We start from the raw sequence: 23554 nt of genomic DNA, 5'->3' as shown, positions 1-23554 counted from the left end.
TATAATAAAATTATTAATAAAATTACTAATTTAATAAAATAAACAACATATATTTTAAATAACATATTATTTAAAAAAGAAATTTAATAAAGATTCATTAATTTTTACATAGAAATAAAAGACAAAAAAAAAATTTAACAAAAGAACTTAAATAAATTTATAAAAATTGAAAGAATACAAAAATTATCAAATGTAACATAGTATAACACAATATAAACAGTATAACTAAATTTAATATAATTAAAAAGAGTTTAATTTAATTTTACAATAAATAAATTTAAGACATTGTATTAAAAAAAAAAGAAATCTAATATAAAAATTATCAAAAACAGAAAAATCTCAAACAAAAAAGAATATTTAACATAACAATTAATTAAAAATTTAAAATATTAAAAAAATTTAAATAAATATTAATTGAATTACAAAAAACAAATGTAAAAAAAATGTAATAATGTAAATTTGGAAAATTTAATTGTTTTGTTTAAACGTTTGTTTCTAAGGTAATATTTCTCTTAAATTCTTTTTTTATCTTTATTTTAATTCTTTTAGAATTATTTTGATTTTGAGATTAATTAATTTCTTCTACTATATTCCAATTTTTTTTATTTTAAAATAGCTAACTTCTTTATTATATATTTCATTTATTATTAACTCATTTTATGTTTTATATATATATATATATATATATATATATATATATATATTAAATGTAATATATGATACATTATATGTTGTAGTATATAATAATGAATAAATATACAAACATAAAAAGAAAATAAAAGAAAAATTAATTATCATAAAATGAAAAAGGAATGAAACTTGGAGAAAAATTTAATTTTAAAATTAAAAATCTAAAAGAATTAAAACTTTAGAAAAGAATTTAGTATTAATATACATAAGTGTTAATCAAATTAGAAAAAAAAAACATAAAAAAGAAATTTAACATAATAATTAATTAATTAAATCTAACATATAAAAAAAGAATTTAAATTTTGCTACATTTAATTGTTTTGTTTAAACGTTTTTTTAGGCAATATTTCTGTTGAATTCTTTTTTATTTTTAGTTCTTTAGATTATTTTAAGTTCGAGATTAATTAAATTCTTCTACTATATTTCAATTCTTTTTATTTTAAAATAGATAATTCTATTTTAAAATTTCTACATTATATGTTTTCTATATTATATGTTTCATTTATTATCAACTCATTTTATTTATTATTTATATATTATTATGTATATATAATATATATAATATATATATAAATTATATTATATTATATAATATGTAATATATATATATATAATATTAAAATTAAAATATTAAATTTAATATATATTATATATTTCAATATATAAATAATAATAAATAAATATACAAACATAAAAACAAAATGTAACATAAAAATTAATTACTGTAAAATAAAAAAGGATTGAAACCATTAGAGAAGAATTTAATTTTGAAGTTAAAAATCTGAAGTTAAAAAGAACTAAAATTTTAAAAAAGAAAAAGTGTCAATTGAACTAGAAAAAAAACGTAAAAAAGAAATTTACATATTAATTAATTAAATCTAACAAAGCTGCATATAAGAAAAAAATTTAACATTTTGCTACATTTAGTTGTTTTATTTAAATGCTTTTGTATTATCTATATTTAAGTAATATTTTTGTTACATATTTTTTTTATGTTTTAATTCTTTTAGATTTCCTTAACTTTAAAATTAAGTTCTTTTTTAATCTTTTATTATTTTATAGTAGTGAATATTTATCTTATATTGTTTTCTTATGTTACTTATATTATGGAAATATGTTGTATATTTTCTTATTATTTATGTATTTTAACATTAAATTTTTACATGTTGCATAATTTACATAATAATTATGTAAATCTAACAAAACTGCAACGTATAAGAAAAGAATTTATTGTAATACATAAATAATAAAGAATAATAATGAATAAAACATAAAAAGAAATATAATATAGAAGTTAACTATTATAAAATAAAAGAAATTGAAACATAAAACAAGGAAAAATTAATTTAATTTAAAAATTAATTTAAAATAACTGAAAAAATGTTAACATAAGTATTAATTGAATTAAACACAAAAAAACACCAAAGAAAAATTTAACATAATAACTAAGTAAATTCAATAGAAGCATATAAAAAAAGAATTTAACATTATAAATTTAATAAATTTAATTGTTTTGTTTAAATGTTTTTGTATTATTTTGATTTAGATTATATTTGCGTTAAATTTTTTTAAACAAAAAGTAAAACATTATATTTTACAAATAAAATCAAAATTAAAATATATATATTGTAAAATATATATATTTAATATGTAAAATGTAAAATATATATATATAATAATAATATCATATATATATATATATATAATAAAAATAATAACAATAATGATATTTTTGATTAAAAATTTAAAATTTAAAAATTGAAATTTTTTAATGTTTCTATCTTTCATAGAATAAAAATAGAATAGAATAAATAGAATAAAAAAACAATGAAAAAATAATTACCTCTTCGCGTGGTGGAGGATCGTCTTATTTTTGAAAAAAATATGACTAACGAAAATGAATATTTAAAATAAAAAAATAAAAATTAGAAATTATTAATGCATTCATTTATATCATCGAACAAGCATTGAATTTAATTATTATAATTAAATTCATTTCACAAAGGTATTAAGCTCTAAAAAAAAACAAAAAATACTTTTGCGAAATAAAAATTAACTCTACAAACTGCATTAAGACCACCATGATCTGAAAATAAAATTACATTAATGGAGAAAGGAGAGTTATAAAAGAAAACAAAATATTTTCATTTCCTTTCTTTTTTCTTATCGAGCGTTTGTTAAGAAAGATACTATTATTTTTAAAAAAATTACGTTTTAAATATTCATTATTAAATTATTTCATTATTAAAATTAATAATACGTACTTTATTATAAATATTCGAAAATATTTGCAAAATTTTTATACAAAATTTATAAGAAACAATTTAGCAAATTATAAATTATTTCAAAAACTTTTCTATCATCATTTTCATATTTTCATAATCAATATAATAATTATAATTATATATGTACTTACATTTTTTTTCGAAATTAAAACTTTATCTTTTCTCCATAAAATATAAATGTCATCATGGCGTCCATATTGATGCTTTTTCCCGCCTAAAGTAATCTCAGGAATCGATTTATCTGAACAAAAAAAAAAATCTTTGAAATAAATATATGAAGTATATAAAATTAAATTAATAAATAAAAATAAAGCAATATTTTATCAAATTTTATTTTAAAATCTCATAATATAAATTAATGTGAGTTAATTGTAATGGTCGAATGAATAAAATGATGAATAAAAAAAAAGGAGAATAAATTATTCTTCAAATAATTATCAACTATAATAATATTTAATAAATAAAACAAATATTAATATTAACACAATAACAACACAACAATAATATAAAATAATAGCATAACAAAATAATATAAAAGAATAACTATCAAATATATATTGCGCAATAAATTATTCACATTCGATACAGAGCGTCTAACGAGTACGAGTTTCGACAACAAAATGATATTCGGCGTACGTATTTAGATATATCGAATTACAAAATGGAGAGGGGATATGTTTACAATTCGACAAGTCGAATGTGTCGAGCGGTTTCACGAACGTAAACAGTCAATTTCTTGGAAAAACAATTATAATGTTTTCAGCCTTAGGACGTTGAATATAAGATCAAAACAAAAATAAGATAACGCAGGAACGTCCAGATGGTCACATTTAAGAAAAAAATGTATGAAAATATATGTATGAAATATGTATAGAATATATATATAAATTAATTATAATAATCGAGCTATTTCCTATTCCACATACATAAAAAGACAAAAAATTTATAGTAATTATTTTTATTCAAATGACAAAAATCTTACCACATTTGCATAAAATTTGTCGAATTTTTTTAATTATTATGATATATGCAAAAATTATTGCTTTACTTTCAAAACCATCCCGCCATCGAAGTTGCAATTAAATGATAATCTGTAACAAAAAACATTCAATTCTGATATAATAATGATAAAATAAACACATATTAATTAAACAAAGTATAATAATATATAATTAAACTTAATTACAATCGTAATATAACATTAATAAAATCATATTAATAAAAATTTTGTGTAATTACACTTCTGCCGGCACAACGAAACTTACCACCATGATTTTCAACTATAGACTAATGAAATGCGCAATATGATGCGCACTGATTCGTGTTGCCGCTAGATTTTAGCATCTTCTTGATTGGCTGAAACACGATTCTCATTTACAGCCGCGCGAAAATTGAAATATAATTCATTATATTTTAGATTTTCGTATATCAAATTTTCATAAAAATATCAATTAAAAATAATAGAAATAGATTATTATAATTAATTTAATATAAAAATTATTAAAAAATTATTGAAGAATTTAAAAAAATATAAGATTGAATATTTAAAATTGTTTTAATCTGAAACAATAATTTACATCTAAATATAAATTATTAAATTTTTGAAAAAGCTATATAATAAAAAATATTTATTTTATAGTTTTTTTTCTCTTAAGCGAAGAATTTATATCAATAAAAATGAAAAATTATATAAAAATTTCATTTATAGTATATTTAATATATATAATTTATATTTATATATTTTTATATTGATTTCATTATATAATAACATTTTTCTAAATTTTTAATAATATCTTACTTAAGAATTATTAAATATATTAAATTTTTCTTCTAAATTATGAATTATAATTTATAAATTATAATTTTTTGCATTAGAAAATGATTATTTATTTATTATTACATGAATAAAAAAATCAATATTGTCACATTAAGAATAATATTTTAAGAATTTATAATTTATTTATATGTTAAAAACGCAATAAAATTGGAAACGATTATGAATATTATGCACAGAATGATTAATGAATTATTTTCTAATTATTTAAATTATATACATATAATGATAATAATCAAATCTAAAAATATAGATTTTTATATTTTGGTTATAAAATATTTTTATTTATTTTTTATATAATTTTCATAAAATTAAAATTAGATTTTAATTTCAATTATAATTATTAAAATTAAAATTATTTATTACATTAAATATAATGTTACATTTGGTACGAAAATGATAAAAAGGTTAGGTGACTCTTGAATTCCTTAGAAAAAGCATTGCATATCACATCTATTTTGTGTTTTGTCTATGGTAAAACATGGACGTGGACACAGCAAGTGATAATACGTCTATCGATGACAAAATAGATGATTTTTGTGAAAATCCAACGAGAGATGCTTTGACAGAAGGTCTTATGAGTCTTCTGAAACCTACAGTGGATCAATTAGATGAAAGAATTCGTGCCACGAGGTATGCAATTTTTATTTTTTATATGTGTTATGTATAAGAATAAATATAAATATTCATAACATCATCGATATGATATCAAACCTTTTTCGAATAATCAAGCACTGATAAAATTTGAAACATTATTATGTCAATGATTATTCATGATTTTCATAGGATATGTCAAATAGAATTAAAGCAGAGAATTGAATCATTGACAGAAGAATTACAACGAATCAGTGAAGCATTGCAGTGCCCATTGGAAACTGATTCTTATGTTAAAAAGCTAATTAATGCTAAACACAAAATTACCATTGTCAGTAACATTTTACAAAGTACACAAGAGCGATTAAATAAAATTCATCAAGCAGTGGAGAAGAATACAGCAAAGAGGAAAGCTTTATTGGATCACAGTTCTTCATATGGAAATACCTCTAATATTTTAAATAAAGAAGAACAAGTGGAAATAGAACAAGAAACTAATATTTCTAAAGAACATGAATGAATCATAATTATGATAAATATAAGTTAATTGTGATATGTCTTATTAGTTTGATATTTAATCTAAAGTTATTTAAAAAAGAAAAAAATTATATAAAAATTCTTATAACAATCTATTTTCCATTAATATATCATGAATACACCGATAGTTAAATTATCGGATAAAGATTTGGAATCAGTTTATGAACCATCAGAGGATTCTTTCCTCTTGATAGATGCCTTAGAAGCTGATTTAGAGGTCCTAAAAGTTACAAAACCTGTGATGTGTTTAGAGATAGGTAGTGGATCTGGTATTGTAATTACAGCATTGGCAATGGCATTGAAAATATACTGCCAATCCTACTATCTTGCAATTGACATTAATATTAATGCGTGTAAAGTTACAAAAAAGACTGCTGCGCAAAATTTGGTAGAGATAGATACTGTACAAATGGATTTATTAAGTTTCTTACGTAGTGATTGTGTTTTTGATATCATAGTATTTAATCCACCATATGTGGTGACCAGTGATGATGAAATTTTGAATAGGCAGATATTATTTAAGACTTGGGCAGGTGGTAAAAGTGGTAGAAAGGTTATGGAGCGAGTATTTCCTAAAATTCCCGATATTCTATCGGATACAGGGACATTTTATCTATTGGTTATTAAAGAAAATGATCCTGAATACATTTTACGTACATTTATGGATTTAAATATGTCAGGTAAAATAATATTAGAAAGAAAAATAAGGGGAGAACATTTGTACATATTACGTTTTAAAAAAATAAAGTAAAATATCTTCGTCATATATATGTTTTTGTGTGTAATTAATTAAAAAATTTTAGTAACGAAAATTTTGCAACTTTCTTATTTTTTATTTCAATTTTTTACTATTTTACATTATATATATATATATTATATATATATATATATATATTATTCATCATATTTCATCCTATACAGTTTTATTCTTAATCTTGTGAAACTTGTACTCATCAACGATTATCTCTAATGAAAAAAATGTCAGTCTAGTAAAGTATCTAATTAAACATCGTATTTTTCGCAATGTATATTCGGCTATCAAATACTGCTAATAGATAAAAATATTCGAATGATATAAGAAGTATCTAATAATAAAATCTATTGTCATTTCATATCTAAAAGAAAAAAAAATTCATTAAAATACGAAAGATGGACATTACGTACATCGGTATAGGAAATATGGCTGTAAAGTTAACGATGTTATCGATATTTGCGATGAAATAACGAAAATATATAAATGCCTCGATATGTCGCTAAAATGGCAAGTTATTACGATCCTAAAATATTTTTCATATCTTTCGTATCGTTTCCTATTTTTACAATTCGTTGTTACTCGCTCGATTATCGAGGAATCAAAATGAAACGTAATACGAAATATAAACACGAATAAAAATCTGAGCTTATAATGAAAAATGATCAATTATCACCGTAACATTTGTCTATCACCTATGATCATTCTCGAGACCAAATTTTTACGAATAAATGGCTTTCGATCCGTATACTCGTTGTAACTTGACGTAAAGCGTAACTGCACTGATGGTAGTCACAAGAATAGTAGTTAAAAAGAATGATATAGCGGTGTAAAAACCACTGTGTGTCATGCAAACGTTAATTGAATTTCTCGCTACTTCTTCGATAGCAGTTTCTTCAAGTTGTTCCAAAACTTGATTGCTAGCTTTGCTTAAGTCGTCCACCATGATTACTCTAAAACCACGACCGATACGTATGGAATCAGATAGTAACACAGCTGTACCGTTAGATGTCGTATTCGATGGTGTATACATTATGGAACGTCGCCGTCTACCCGGTTCAATTTGCTGGAAAGGTTATAAATACAATGTTTTTTTTACAATAAACTAATTCGATTCATTAAAGTAATTAATTATAATAAAAAATTAAAAAAATTTTATAATACTTTATATAACTAAATATAATTGAATATCACAGGAATACCTGATTTATTTCTGGACAAGGCTCGCAATCGGTTTTACACAGTTCCACGTTGCATTCGATGAATAGATCCATCACATCGGGGAATTTGAAAGCTTGGAAGTAAGCATAAGCAATAATCGATGCTCCTGTATTTCCGGTATCATTTGTCTTTTGGAACGCACCGAATAATTTCGGTTTCAATATACAACCTCTTTCGTCCGTTAACTGTAGCGTATTGGTCGAAGATTCGTCGCGAGCAATACAATCGTGTACCTTGAAATTTGCAGATTTTCATTAAAAAAAGCTATGTGTATATTTATTCTTTTATTTATTTTTATATTTTTATATTTATTTATTATTTATTTTTAATAAGGAAAAATGAAGACAAAATTAAAAGTGAATTAAAATTAATATAAAAAAATATTGTTACCTGAAGATCGAAGCCAGGATCTCCTTCTACAGATACAACTAAAGTCATGGTTTCTCCGATTTTAACGAGTCCATCGGCAGTAGGCGCGAATGGTCCTCGTCCCACTTGTATATCCAATTTAGCGGTTGCTGTGTCACCGCTGAACGTCACTATTTCCTGATTCAACATATCCACTGAGAAGTTCACCGTCAAGGCCTTATTGATGTTCCCTTCCCACAGACAACGAACTCTTCGCACTGTATCCCAAACTTCTTGTATTCCTGGTTCGTTCTAAACAAAGAGAAGAAAAAAAGATATCGCAAAAAAGTTAAGTGATTCAAATTTTATGGAAATTATGCGAAGTTTGAAATGAAATTTTACCTGCAAAACTAGAACATTTTCAAGATACGCTTGACCAGCTTCACCTGCGAAATCGTTGATGAATTGAGTACCACAAGAATCCAAACTGACTGTGAACGAATATTTCGTTTGCCCAGAATTTTGTTCGACATATCTACATTCTGGATTCGTATAAAATCCCTACGAATATATAAAGGATGAGTATAAAATGAATGATAAAGATGAATACATGACAATCCAAAATATCATATTCCTTATTTACTTTCGAATAAATAACACCATCGAAAGCGCGATTGAACTCGATGTTGATAGTCATCATAGTCTTACTGCACTCCACATCGAGGGAATGAATGTGTGGAGGATGTTTTAAATCATCTTCCGTCGCACCTTCACTTATTGTCGTTCCAGAACCGCTTGTTCCTACAATGACGAATAAAATATGAATTACGATCTCTTCGTGACTTGCTTTGTCATCGAATATAATCTATCTAGCTTCGAAAAGAGAAAGCAATCGAAAACATAGTACCTTGTCCGCTAGGACCACTGGGTGGTCTGCTTGGTCTAGTGGTTCCACCGCCAGTCTGAGGAGGAAATGCTCCACCAGGAGTAGAAGAGGGGAATCCCGATGAGGAAGGATATCCACCTTGATCGTATGAATATCCATTGGGCGAAGGATATCCAGCAGAAGGCTGTCTATAAGTAGATGGTTCTATGTATGTAGGACTTGGTCTCTGAGTCGAGTAATCGTAAGTAGTGGAGAAACCGGATGGTGTGGAAGTAGCAGGAAAGTTAGATGTGTAACCATAATTTGTCGAGATTCCACCAGAACCTGAATAGCCAGATGTTTGAATGGATGTGGATGGCCGAGATGTTGAACTATATGGTGGAAAAGCGGAAGAACCAACGTTCGAATAGGAAGGTGTCTCGCTAGGACGAGGATTGTAAGACGATGGTACGTATGGTTGTTTGCTTGGCGGGAGATACGTTTGTTTTTGAGTGGAGAATGGTGGTTGTGGTGTAGTTGGTTGACCAGATGGCCTCTGGTAAGGATAATTTGTCACTGGAGCAGGAGTTGTGTAGGTTGGTGGCTGACTGGTCGAAGGCGGCTGAAATGGTCGAGGTCTTTCCAGCGGTCTTTGGGTGCTATACGGTGGTAGATATCCTGGAGGATCCGACTGTTGACGAGCTGCAAGAGAAACGATTTTAGATTACGAGATATCGCCGCTTGACAATTACGAATCGTGTAGCTTGATATTGTTTACATTTTTAATAAAATAATTTTTTTATTCATTCTTACAGATGCATCTTTATGCGTTTTTTTACAAGTTAAAGCCACACTTGTTATTCGAAATTTAATCAATTGTCTACATAAGATGTGCAATTTATATATAATGTTCTATGAACGGTATGCAGTGTAAAATTGCTACTAAGCGTGCGTGTTCTCGTTAAAGTTTGGTTAATTGCATTTTTATAATAATGGTTATTGTTTCTAATCCGTGGAAATGTCTTTTGAACATGAGCCACTGATCGTTGAAATATCAGGGTGCAATTTCCGTTTCTATTTAAATAGAGATTTTAATCTCTTCACATCTCTATGTACATACGTTTTAAAATTAATGACTGTGGTGACACGATAATAGCGTCACGTAGCTATTAACTATTAACATGCTTATTTATTTATGTATTTTTCCATTTATTCAATTAATTATTATTTCTATTGTATCACCTTACAAATATTCGAATTATCATTATATTTCCCTGGAATATTTTTCTTTAGTGAGTTTCTAGTTTTTATTATCTTATAAAAACATTTGTAATTGAAAGTAACGACTTATAATATGTGCATTAGAGAACTTGAAGAGATCAAAAGAGGAAATAAAAAGAATAAAAATTTAGAATTGTTTTATAATGTTTCCTCTTTTAATTTCTAGGATATATCTCGAGAGGAGTTGATCCTTCTGGAGAACGTACGTTTACGTGCACCCTGCCGGTAGATCCCTTGAATCCACTCTAGGATATTTTGCGCCATCACATCTGCAGGCGATACCGGAGCAGCTCGCTGGACTCTCGAGTGCGCTAATGGATTTCAAACGATTGCTTTGATCAAATTCGCTAAGTCTTTATCCTACGTTATCGCTTTCTCTCCTTCACAATCGATCGTAGTTGAGTAGACTCTGCGAGTCGACTCGTATCTCGCTTACCATCTCCGGATGGCGATGTTCTGACGAACAAAGCATGTCCTCCTCCGTATTCTTGACCCAGAGCCACGGCCAGACCAGCTGCGATCAGGAATGTTATGATCTCCTTCATCCTCTTTACCTGTAACTATCATTTTCTCTTTTTCTCTCTCTCTCTCTTTTCTATTTTATGTTTTATGATGATAAAAATATTCTATTTAATAGTCTTTTCACAAGATACATTGATATATTTAAAATTTTATATCTTTTATGTTTTAAACAGAGTCGGAGAGTTTTAGAATCAGGTCCAATTTAATCTTCTTAATAAAAAATGGCACAAAGAAAAGAATAAAATTTGAGATATTTCTTGGATGTTTTGAAATGCTAAATGGAATATTTTGATTATTCTGGATAGAATTGACGGACGAGAATCATAATGGCGTAAGTTGCATGAAATAATTTAAGAAATATTTATATTTGTAAATTGAGAAAAAGAGCAAAAAAGAGCAGTTTTCTATATAAAATAATATGAAACTGTAACATAGTCTCATTTTCTATTAATTATGATTTTCAATTCTTCAATTAACATTAGGAATATTTTAGGAATAATTGAATAATTGAAAATAAATTATTCTCGAGAATATTATTTTCAGGAATATTTTTAAGAAAATCCAAATCAAATCAAAATCATTTGAGCGTGAAAATTACATTTAAGAGTAAAACTCTCTCATTTGCTTTCGAGAATATTTCTTGCAAAAGTATATTTGTTGGCCGTTCACTAATAAAGTAACTTACTGGTAATAAAAATTACTATCACTCAGTGATTCTCAACGGAATGTTCATCCGTAAGAAATATTTTCGAAAGCAACTCGAGGAAATTTTATTTTTAAATATATCCACAATCTATTAAAAATATAATTTTTCTAGCCAATCTTCAAAAATTATTTTTCATAAATGAATGTAACAATTATTCTCGTATAATATATTCATAAAAAAGTTTATTTTCAATTAGAGACATTAGAAAATGTACACCACTAGAAAAATTTCATTCGTAAAATTACGTATCCGATTAATAATGATCGATGTCGTTAGTGAAAACGTGGAACCTTGCATTTTTCTCGCGCAAATAATTCAAGGCTGTGAACTCGTTCTTTGTGAGTAAAAAAAAAAAAAAAACAATGGATACCGACGATTACTCTATTTAATTGGAGCCAACCGAAGTGAATAATCAAAGATCGAAATTTATAAATATTGTGGAAACTGAACGAGGTATAGAATCGTCTCATCTCTTTCGTTTCGTCATAATTTCGACAGAAATCTTAACGAGAGTATCTCGAAGAAGTACAATCGTTAAATACATAATTTTCTGGTCCTGAGAAAGGCCGTTTCCATGATTGTCTCGTTTCTTCTCACGTACGTCGGTGTTAGAACGTTTCGTCATCGGGATTACGAGAGGATTCGTAATCCTTTTGCTCTCTTATCTCGGTAATTCGGAGACTGCGGTCGAAAAGAGGCGATGCACAAGTCGATTCACGACTAATTAACATCTTTTGACGGAGAAAAGACTTTTCGTTTCACCGGGAATCATAAAAATGACGTAACGATACCTCCTGGCGATTCTTCAATTTTTTGACCTGGTTCTCTCTTTCTTAAGCTTTCACGTATTTATCTAGATACGTACAATATTACATTGTATCAAGTTTACTGTATAGTAAAAAATTGGAAGGTTTGTTTTTTTTCCCTCCCTCTATTTTTCTCCTTCGTTTGTTGCTTGATTGAGGATCCAACGTGAGGGAGAAAGTAAGCATGTTTGTTCGGTTGCAAATTATTTGCGTAGGAGTAGCGTGAACCGTCAATCTTTAACCGTGCACGAAATGCCTTTGCATTTGCGTGACGATTGTTTGCCATTGGAAAGAAGAGATGTATATTTAACTTTGATCTGTTATTGTCGTAATACTTGTAATACAGAAGAACTTCATTTGTACAGGTTGTTAATTTATTTCAATGGGATACTTTTGAAGGGACGATTATAGAAATCGAAATAAACACGAAAGTTGGAATATAAATATGGTTGAAGTTTTTATTGGTATTTATTGGGCAGTAAAAACAATAATAAGATTATAAAAATTAATTCAATAATTAACATTCAACCGATATTTTTGTACGTTAATTTTTATGTTTCCATATATTAATCAAATAGCAGTACTTTTAAATTCTTATTGTAGATCATGTTATAATTATAATTTTCTGTTTATAAAATAAATAAAGAAGCTATGTTCTAATAGTAAATCCACTTTCTATAAAAAGTAGAAATATTTATATTTTATGATTATTATTTTAAAAGTATCCCATATTTTTATGATACTCTATTTATATTTATATATTTATAAGAAATGTTTTCTGATATTGAGAAAATGTTATTTCTATTATAAGAATATTTTTGAATATTTTTAATTGATAATATATTTAATATGTATATAAATATTAAAAAACAAGCAATATGTAACCAAGTCATTCATCAAGTCATATGATGTAATCAAATTGTTTATATGTGTAATTGAAGTTCATCGATTTCTCTTACTATTCTCTTACTATTTGATGAGTTAGATTTTTTTTTTAAGTTATGTAATATTAATTTATTGTATTTTTTATTTTTATTTTTATTTTAATAGAATAATATAATTGAAGACCACAGAAAAATTTAATAAGTTTATTTTTCTATTTTTTTAGATTATTTAATTTAAGAAAAGGAGGATGTTTTAATTGGATGTTAAAGAACTGGAAAACTTAACAAATTTTAAGATTTACAGAGAAATAGCTTGACAAATTTCATTTCAACAGAGTGTCTCAGTACTCTTTGAAATTTTTACTATTATATTCTCTGTAAAATAGAGGTGATATTTATTCAAAAAACTGATATTTTTATATAACCATAAAATTACTTATTCTATAATTATAAAATAATAATATAATATCCATGATATAATTAATTTATAATTTAATAATTTTTTATTATTAGGTAATCAATTTTGTGGAATAGCCCAAAATACTTAAAGAAACACATTCTTGAAAGTTACAAGAAAAATTGAATGTTCTAACATCAATAAAAAAAAAAAATAAACCAAATTGTATATACAGATCAGATACAATACAACAATTTAATTTTTTCAGGAATATATTTTATTATAAAACATCAAAGATCATACTTTCAAAGCAATGCTTGTCAAATTAAAAAAAAAATATATTATTACTGTTTCTATTTTTACTATTAAAAAATTCTATGTTTTTTAATAAATTTTAATTTTTTTAATAATTTTAATTAAGAAAAAAACTAAATGTACACATATGTATATTCTTAAACAGGTTAAGAATATGAAATTTCAAGAAAAAGAATAAAAGAAAAATCGATACAGTTCGTGACTCGAAAGGGTAAAAAGTATTGCGTTAAGGATACCGAGGAGAAGTTGCAACAAAGGGAAATTCGCAGCACTGTCGCTTTCAACGAAGGTAAAGTTACGAATACTTGGCTAGATCCTTGAATGCTTTCCACCATCGATTTACCGATGGCTGGTCGACGGTGAAACCGAATCGTGACGTGCTCATGGCGCTGATAGCATTCTGACCTAGCGATTCTTCCCTGTAGAAATATCCACATGGCAACGTTCTTCGTCCCTCTGTCGAGCAAAGAGTTCGAGAAGTCAACCGGCGAATCGTGCTTCACCAAGGTGAAAGGTGAAAGTCGATTAATGCTTTTGCACAGTATGCGCAAAGCAAGACTGCTATTTCTTTTCCCTCTGTTTCGATCAATGGAAACGATTTTCAAGATTTTTCTATCCCCAATTTGGATTTATCATCCACTTATTATGTCTACGAACATAAGATATCTTTTAATGTCAATGTAACATAAACGAACATAAATGATCATAAACGAACATTTTTTTCGTTTCTCTATTTTTTAGAAAATAAATTCAATCAATATTCTGAATAAAAATGGTTACACAGTGTGATATTGTGAATTGCAAAAATTGAGATTGTTATATTCATAAAAGTTCCAGTAGAAGAAAGAAAAGTTTGAAAAGATTGTTATTAATGTATTCATGGAATATATATTTTCTTAACATTGCATAAGAAAATTATATTGAAGTACCGTTTTTATTTTTAAATTAAATCAGATTGACCTATGAAGTTATAAGGTTTCATTACATCTAATTATAAGATGTATTTTCTATCAATTCTATCGGTTGAAAAGTATCTATGTTTTCCATAAAATTATTTACGTTTATTATTATTTACGTTTATTATTATTATTTACATATAATCTACCAATTATAATTTGATTTGATCTTAGTGGAGTTAGATCTATGTGGAGTAATTTAAAAAAGCTAGTTATTCTTAAAAGACTATAAAATATTAAATTTAAATAATTGACAGCTGGGATTTAAAAGAGTTTAAAATAATATCTGCAATTTTGTCCAAATTATTTGTATACTTAAAGTATTAAAGTAGTGATATATAGATTAAAATATAGTTATATTTGTCACTACGTAATATTAAAGTATAATTAATGTGGAAGAAATTGAACAACATTAAGATAACTTTAATTTAATAATCGGTAAATAACGAGATAAAAATTTTTATGCATAATAATGAAGTTATACAATGATTGATTATGGAGAAAATATATATATTATTAAATATTCATGTAATCATTAATAACAAAGTATATAAATTGAAGACAAATTGAGAAAGAACGATTTTAGAGACGATTTAAATTCGATCATATATGATACAATTTATTGTATAATCATATAAAATCATACAAGACGAAATTATTAAAAAGAAGAAATGGAAGAGAAATACAATGTATATCTATAATAATCAAATGCCTGAGAATGTTCCAGTTTATAAATATGAATTTAGAAATTAATGAAATGCATTGCACAAATAAGACTGCGATTAAATTAAAATAGAATGTGATTTTCTGGCTGATTCATCATCATAAGTGAGTACAATAGACACAAAGAAAACTTCAAATGTTCTACGTATTCCATATAAAATTTGATTAATTAATTAGTTCTACCTCGATGTTGCTCGTTATTCTCAATTATTTATCATTTTTTTTTTTTTGGAAACTATTCAACGTTTCAACAGTGTATTTTTATCAGTTTATCAAAGTAATCATTGTTTTCATTAATAATGATTGACATCAGGATAAAAAAAAAGAAGAAAATGAAGAACTCTAGAGAAAGTTTCTGCCAATATATTAATTGAGAATTCGATTAATGGATCTCATTGTCAGATATAGATGGGCAGAGTTTATTTCCTGTGTCTTCCCCGGAAGAATATTTCGGAGATTTATAAGTAGCTTCCCTGAGACTTCTTTTATGTTGTTATCGGGTTAATGGGATATTTTATCGGCCTTTCTCTTTTAATGCGTAAACTTAATTCCTTACGATCGTGAAAGATTGAAAATTGACGAGGACTCGTTTAATGTTTGCGGGCATATCCTGACCTCGTGGAAATTATATTGTGGGAAAAAAGTATTGATCATTCAAGAAAAAGTGGCAAAAAAGTATTGATCATTCATTGCTTTTCAAAATATTTAAGAATTAAGAGTTTCTTTATACTAATTTTTATTTTTATTTTTAGAATCAATCTTTAAATTAAATAAATTTAATTTCGCATGAAAATATTTGTACATGAAATAATCTTTTTATTAGCATATGTAAATTTATGTTTGCTTAAATGAAATCTTTAAAGTTATTAGTTTTATGATTCTCTTAAATATATTCTCTTAACTTTGTAATAATAAGATAGAATACGATAGAAGATAATTTTTTATCATAAGATAGTTTTTTATCATAAAGTGTTCAAGTTTTAATGCTTTATTATAATATTGTGAAAAATATACTCAAATGAAATTGTATTAAAAAGTGAGAAAATTATAGAAATTTTAGAGGATTAATTTCATGTATTCAAAAATATTTTCTTTTGAAAAATTAATTACTTCATGTGTAATCGATTGTTCTTTACATATACACAAATTTTTGTCAAAATTAACATTTTTCTTCGAATTAGATTTTTTTATAAGATAATGTATAAAGATTTTCGTAATTGACTATATATTGTAATGTATGTATATTTAATTTTCCTTGTAAAACATTTGCAATCAATGAATTAATAATTAATTCATTTAATTTGTAATGATATATATATATATAATATATAATATAAATAGAAGTAACTGAAGAATACAGATTTTTTTCAATAAAAATCTATTTAGTTTTATTTTAATAATATTATATTAAAAAGATATCGATTTCTTTAATTTGTACTATTATCAATAGACTCAATATTGGCATTGATCCTAATTCTAATTACAATCATATAATTTTGAATACTGAATATTTTCACCACAATAGATTAGCAATAGAGAAGAATAGAAATAAAACACAGTGATAGATGTGTAAGAAAAATAGAGATAACATTTAATTTTCTCTAATTCTCTGATTCGAAATAGAGACAGGTTAATGTCGAGAGACTTAACATAATTGTCGCAGAAAATTCGCGAAATTTAAATCGTTTGGCTAAGGTAGTCGTTTGCGGGAAGAAGGATTGAGCAAGTGTAACGTGCACTTGAGATGCTGCGGTTTTAACGTTTCTGCGTCTTGATTTTTCGACTAGATGCGGCATCTTAATAATAAGAATACTTGTTCATTATTTGAATTTCGTAATAAGCAACACGTTAAATAGTGACTTATTACACGATGTAATATTTCTTAACTGTGTTGATTTGTAAGATGAAATTCGATTATGTCAAGGCAAGTCTGTCTCATATTTCTTGCATATTTTTTCGTGGTTATCAAATCATTATTTAAAGTCTTGTTAGCTTTACATTTACTTTTCTTTGAAAAAGAAACGTTTGAATTGTTTTTTGCATTTGAAGAAAACAAACAGTTATAATTTTGCTTTTGTATGCTTCGTTTTTTATAATTTATTCGTGAGAATCCTTCGAAATATCGATTCTAAAGAAAACTAAAATAAAAGTTGCTACAAATATATATCGTTTGAAATTTATGTATTGAATTAATTATTTATTTATGTATTGACTAATTTAAATTCGTGTTTGACGAAGTGCTGTTTCATTCTATCTCTCTTTTTATCCAATGTAAATTCTTTTATACAATGTAAACTTTAAAAAAAAAAATTATTGTCTTCTTGACAATAATTCATCACGCGAATATTGCATTGAAAATGAAACTCTTTGAAAATTTTTACCTATTTCTGTTAATGAGAAATAATTTTCCTATTCCAAAGCTGCAAATCTTGGGAATAAAACTCTCATAGAATTATTTTCAAGAATCATTTTAGTGATTAAAAGTTTCCTTCTCAACATTCATTTTTTTAAAAAAAAAGTCGTATCCTTATAAACAAAAAAAAAAAATACAATTAGAAAGCAAGTTAGAAGTTTTGATAATTAGATATCTATTTCTGTAACATGTTTTCTAAAAGTTATCAGGAATGAAAATTTCATGCTGTCGCAGTCACACGTGAATCGTGCTAACGAGAAAAGATGAAAGAAGAAATGAGAAGATCGTTCATAGATGGTTGCGAGAGATCTGCTAGTGAAAACTAGCAGTTACGTCCTATAGGTCTGGGTTACGAGGACATCGATTGCCTTACGCGTCTCGTGAAACGTGGTGGTGCGATTGTGTGCATGCGCGCGCGCGCGTATACAAATTGTTCCTTGTGGTTTCTACTTCGCAATGTCAGTTGTAGGCGGAGGTGGTCGACCTTTTCCCTCAAAAAAACAGATTAGATTAATATCGTGAAACGATTTGTAATCGATCTAATTTTGCTAATATAATGTAAATTATAAGGTAGATTAAAAATAAGATAAGTAGTAAGATAAATTACAATTATTCATTGCTTAATAATGATTAGATTTTTGCAACAAAACAAACCTGTTTTATTATATTATGATATTATTCAAATATCATAACTTATATTTTAAATACTTTTTTTTGTAGATTCAAATTTTTTATAAACGTATGGATATTTCCAGTGATAATGATTTATGTATGTATCATTGTATAATGATAATGGAAATTTTTCATTTATATATATATAATGATTCATTTTAATCGAATTTTCGACTTTTAATTTAATTTCAATACAACAAATTTAAAAGTTCTTTATACAGTGATAAGTGATTTGTCACTGATCAATAATAATAATGCTTTATTTCCGGACAAAGTTCTTTGATATGGACTAGAAAAGTACAATACAAATAGCATAATTTGAAATGTTAACAGAAAATTATTGTAAAAGAGATTATTTCATCCAAAAAATTTCGATAATGGTTACTTACAAATAGACATAACCTATAAAAGAATAATGAAATAATTAATACCGATTAAAAAAATTGCATAAGATAAAATTATAAATATTCTTTCGATTTTTTCCAATTTTTATAAAGAAGAAACAAAAAGATTTATTTTTTCGAAAAATATTTTAAGCATATTTTTAGAAGAGAATAGGACCTGTCTCTCGATCGATTATTTTCTCGATAAATTGCAACAACATTTTCTAATTTAATCGAGTGTCGTAATTCGAAGATTGTCTGCAACATTCAGAGGGAACTTTGCTCCCACGTTCGGCAGTATCCTAATGGTCAAATAGTTGAATCGTCGAGGTATTGCCAACCAATTAGGTATATTTTTTATAAATGAATTTATTACGAAACCGAATCTAAGAGTGTAATATTGATTGGTTAATTCTTAAAAATTAGTTAGTCGAAGATACGATATCGAAGAATCGAAAAATGATGGAAATTGTTAAAAAATCGAGAATAATTAATTAAGCTTCTACGATCGAGGGATATGGTAAGGAAGATTGATTTTTACTAAAAAGAAGCGAGAAATCGGTCTCCTTGCGACCTTCGCAATGGAGAAAGCAGAGAAGATTCGATTCGCCAAAAGCATTCGGCAACGACGTTAGAAGACGTTTCCCTTGTTTCATCGTAATTAAATAAAATTATACGCCCAATTACGGTGATATTTCGAAAGATTATCCCTTCCCCTTTTTCGAATCATTTTTCATTTTGTTTTTTGGAAAAACTTTCCCTTTCATCGTTCTCGATAATATATGACTTTCTCTATGGACAAGACGTTTTAAAGGATTTTTGCTGCGGGCAAGGAATAACGTTAAACGTTTAAACGAAGATTGCGACATCGACGAAATTATGTAATTTTATTGGACAACGAACACTGCAAACAAATATTTCTTCAATCTATTGCTCTTAGCTGAGGATGTCAGAGGTCGTGGAATACGAATAACAGTCAAGGTATGCGTGCAACAGCATGAGCGTGACGCGCATGCGCATGCGCACGCTCTTTACGCCAAATTGTCACGATCGAAGCGCGGTTTTTTTTAAATTTGAATTCGGTGCGGACGAACAGAGCTTCAACGAGATAATATTAAAATATTCTATCTAGCTTTTATTTTTAAATAATTATACGAATTTTAATTTTTCTGGTATACTTCAATGTATTAAATGAGATATTATAATTAAGAAAAATAGAGTTAAAAATTTCCACGATATAACACAGTTACTATTGAAATTTGTGATATAAATTTTATTTAAAATTTTACCTGATTAAATCTCATTTAAAATTTTAATATTTCGTAGCATTCATTAGAAATCAAAAGACATGTTGAAATGTCAAAATTTTTATATCAAAAGAACAAGTCTTAGAAAATTTCAGCAATAATTTTTAATTAATTCTGAGTACCACTGAACTAACGATTAGCATAGAAACGCCGTATATATACACACGTATAAAATGTATGCACATCGTGCGCTTTCTTCTGGATGCGGTGACCAAAATGAGCCGGCTCCGTTTTGTCTCTCCTATCCTATACTTTCGCTCCCACTCTTACTCTCACTTGTATTCTCACTCTCGCGCTCATATTCTCACGCTTACTCATCTTTGTCCAACCATTTAACCGATCGTCACAATCGATCCCGCCTTCTTTCATTTTACAAACATTACGCTTAGTTGTCTATTGACGGATATAATTTGCATATCAGACTCCGAAAATCAAAACAAATCGTCCATCGAGTTTCACTTTTACCGCGAGTTATTCGAGTTATTTTATTCGTCGCATTGCATGACAAATCTTTCGAATCGATCGCGATAATTCCTCGAAGATAAGGTTAAGCGATCGATCACTTTCTCCCATTTTCGATTCATCGTGAACACTGATTTGTCATTCGAATTGTCGAATGTTACCGATTTCGATTTCGAATTCTTCGAATTTCCGACTTCATGACACCTTCTCGATTAAAGTTTTATGGCGCGAAATTTGAATTTATCAATGTTACAAATACAAATTTTCTCTTATGCGACTCTGTTTATCGGTCAATGATCGTCATAGAAATAAAGTAACAGAAAAAAAGTTTGGTATTGATATTATATATGTGTATTATATTGTGTTGATGTACTATATAATATTATATCCATGTATATGCACTTTTATTGTGTTTACAACTTAGAAAACGATATTATCCAATCAGATAGTTAGGATCTGTTAAGAAGGCGTTTACTGTGTAATGATATTCAATACGAACGAGTAATTGAAACGAGTAAAATTAAAAGAAAGGAATTATTCGAAGATTCTGAATCTTTTGTCGTAAAGAATTTCTACAGGTAATGCACGAATCAGGCTCCAGTCACGATCGATCATTCTGCACACGGAACGTCGCTTTCTTCTCCGTGGCATAATGAATTCGTATTCCTCCAACTTTAATGCGTTTTCCATCGTGTGAAGATTCACTGAGTGCCCATAAAAAAAAAAACTTGCTCATGTTTTATTACCGCAACAAATGATCGATCTTTATCTTATAATTAATGAATTTGTAAATTCGCGTACTTGTCAACATTACTTTCTCTTTACAATTTGTTTATTGGAGGATGGAATCGATGAATGAAACTTTTTTTGAGAAAAATATTTTAATAAAATAAAGATTCGCAAAAGGAAATCCAACCAAAAGGTGGATCATTCTCTTTCTTCCTTTAAACACGAGCACAATTTTTGCTTATTGATGAGAATAAAGAATAGGCCAAATTTTGAAAGAAAAAAGATTTCCCTGCGTGGAACAAAGTTGAGATAATCACTTTGAAGCGAAATTCTTTTAATAAAAATACGATCTTTATCATTTATTGGGGAATTTTTTTTAAATAGAAACACAATGGCAATTTTTATGGCTCGAGATGATGTAAAACATGATAGAAATCGAATAATTTAAAGTCATCTTTTTTAGAGTAGAGAGTAGATTAAATTTAAAAAAAATCTCGCAGAAGAAACATGGTATGATTGAAGCAAGATTGATATTTCAAGAAATTTAAACCAACTACAATACAAACGAGATTAGATCAAATTCAAAGAAACGCACGATATTCCGAACGATGTCAAAATGTTAAAACATTCTGAAAATGGAATTGTTTCGATAAACGTTACTTCACGACATACAAACGAAAATTAAAAAAAAAAAGATTTCTAAGAAGAAACGCGAATCATATCGTGACAATATTTAAAAGAAACTCACTCGTCTCACTTTTCCTTAATTGCAAGATACAAAGAAAATAGAATTCAAGAAATAAAAATTACAAAAGACTCGTCTCGAAAAATTCTCTAAGATCGATTTTCGTTTAATCGAGATATAATACGCGAGAATAAAAGATGAAATTTAAAGGTTTCCTTTAAAAGGAAACGCGTGATACGCGAACAAGGTTGAGACACTCACCTCGGAGCGAAATCCTTTTGACGGGAGACGAACACGCTGCCGATCTTCCCTCGCGATTCCTCCGGAAGATTTGCTTCGTGTGCAAGGCTTGTGAGAAAGGTGAGAGTGAATAGCTGGGAGCATCTTCATTCAAGCTTTATATAGGTATTGTACCCCCTTTCCTGGCCGCCTTGTGGAAAGAGCATGCCATCACCGTGGCCCGCCGTAATTGTACCGTCAACAGGAGCAACCAGGGGGCCAGATGTACGCGTTCGCAACGAAACACGATGTTACGTTGCGTATAAAATATATATAAATATCCCATATATAACGGATCTCACGGATAATATAATTCGCTTCGATAATTGGAATGTGACACGAACCATATCTCTTCCCCTCCTTTTTCCTCGTCCACGTGAATTAACCGATTAACTCTCGAATCCAATTTTTTTTTCAGCCCCGGTTTCCTCGAATCGATTTGCGAAAGGGGGACGACAATGCGGCCCGACGATTGCGCGATTCGTCCAAGTCGAGCAGTTCATTCGTTGCGCGTGGACTTTTATAAAGACGAATCATAGTCGAATCATAATTGTCGGCAGATTACTCGCTTTTTTTTAGCATGAAACGAACAATTAAAGAGGGTAGAGATTGCTAGTAGAATTGGAAAAAATGTTTTCATTCTTTTACGATTATTTCGCAAGCATTTGCGAGACCACGAGATTGTTCAACGAAGTATGTTCGTTTCGTGAGAATTCAAAATCTGTTTTTTTGGTTTTTTTTTTCTTTTTAAATTCGATATTCTATAGATCAGGATTTTTGGATGATCGTTGATCGTTGGCGAAAATTCATTGTACCATAATAATTTTTATTCTCAATGCAATGATTATGTTATTAGAGAGGAATTCTTAAAAGTGATACTTCCAGAATGAAAATTTTTTAATTCAAGGA

At 27.2% G+C, this 23554-nt stretch overlaps 3 protein-coding genes and 2 long non-coding RNA genes across 10 annotated transcripts; 3 read left to right on the top strand and 2 right to left on the bottom strand.

The window, feature by feature from the left end:
• Positions 1-2533: 2533 nt before the first annotated feature.
• Positions 2534-4316, bottom strand: LOC133666640 (uncharacterized). Of its 2 annotated transcripts, none has more exons than XR_009831045.1 (4): positions 4241-4316; positions 3958-4066; positions 3107-3216; positions 2534-2776 (listed from the first exon to the last, which is right to left on the bottom strand). It is a non-coding gene; the product is annotated as an uncharacterized LOC133666640 (long non-coding RNA). The 2 variants fall into 2 exon arrangements; XR_009831050.1 differs by lacking the exon at positions 4241-4316 and adding an exon at positions 4162-4240.
• Positions 4317-5224: 908 nt separating this feature from the next.
• LOC108002972 (SNAPIN protein homolog) lies at positions 5225-6752 on the top strand. Its single transcript, XM_017064998.3, has 2 exons — positions 5225-5442; positions 5596-6752. Exons 1-2 carry the CDS (start codon positions 5291-5293, stop codon positions 5921-5923), a joined length of 480 nt encoding a protein of 159 aa, XP_016920487.1. The 5' UTR covers positions 5225-5290; the 3' UTR covers positions 5924-6752.
• LOC108002971 (methyltransferase N6AMT1) lies at positions 6053-6752 on the top strand. Its single transcript, XM_017064997.3, has one exon. The coding sequence runs from the start codon at positions 6053-6055 to the stop codon at positions 6689-6691; it is 639 nt and encodes a 212-aa protein (XP_016920486.1). The 3' UTR covers positions 6692-6752.
• Positions 6753-22755, bottom strand: LOC108002970 (uncharacterized). Of its 2 annotated transcripts, XM_017064996.3 has the most exons (9): positions 22628-22755; positions 10843-10966; positions 10613-10717; positions 9168-9827; positions 8904-9061; positions 8663-8821; positions 8303-8572; positions 7894-8145; positions 6753-7757 (listed from the first exon to the last, which is right to left on the bottom strand). In XM_017064996.3, the coding sequence occupies exons 1-9, from the start codon at positions 22748-22750 to the stop codon at positions 7413-7415; spliced, it is 2196 nt and encodes a 731-aa protein (XP_016920485.2). In that variant the 5' UTR covers positions 22751-22755; the 3' UTR covers positions 6753-7412. The 2 variants fall into 2 exon arrangements, with proteins under 2 accessions (XP_016920485.2, XP_061930281.1); XM_062074297.1 differs by lacking the exon at positions 10613-10717.
• Positions 7632-14750, top strand: LOC108002973 (uncharacterized). Of its 4 annotated transcripts, none has more exons than XR_003698832.2 (7): positions 7632-7765; positions 7888-9593; positions 10573-10962; positions 11102-11259; positions 13549-13712; positions 14182-14325; positions 14462-14750. It is a non-coding gene; the product is annotated as an uncharacterized LOC108002973 (long non-coding RNA). The 4 variants fall into 4 exon arrangements; XR_009829610.1 differs by having other exon boundaries at positions 13838-14325; XR_009829608.1 differs by having other exon boundaries at positions 13549-14325.
• Positions 22756-23554: the final 799 nt, after the last annotated feature.

The sequence above is a fragment of the Apis cerana genome, linkage group LG1, assembly GCF_029169275.1.
Source record: "Apis cerana isolate GH-2021 linkage group LG1, AcerK_1.0, whole genome shotgun sequence".
Lineage (NCBI taxonomy): Eukaryota > Metazoa > Arthropoda > Insecta > Hymenoptera > Apidae > Apis > Apis cerana.
This window is presented reverse-complemented; position numbering and strand designations above follow the sequence as displayed.

Coding starts and splice junctions, on each gene's coding strand:
- LOC108002972 (XM_017064998.3), top strand. CDS start 5,291: ATGGACGTGGACACAGCAAGTGATAATACGTCTATCGATGACAAAATA. Junction 5,443..5,595: donor GAAAGAATTCGTGCCACGAG/GTATGCAATTTT, acceptor TGATTTTCATAG/GATATGTCAAATAGAATTAA.
- LOC108002971 (XM_017064997.3), top strand. CDS start 6,053: ATGAATACACCGATAGTTAAATTATCGGATAAAGATTTGGAATCAGTT.
- LOC108002970 (XM_017064996.3), bottom strand. CDS start 22,750: ATGCTCCCAGCTATTCACTCTCACCTTTCTCACAAGCCTTGCACACGA. Junction 9,062..9,167: donor CAGTGGTCCTAGCGGACAAG/GTACTATGTTTT, acceptor TCGTCATTGTAG/GAACAAGCGGTTCTGGAACG. Junction 8,822..8,903: donor ATGGTGTTATTTATTCGAAA/GTAAATAAGGAA, acceptor ATATATTCGTAG/GGATTTTATACGAATCCAGA.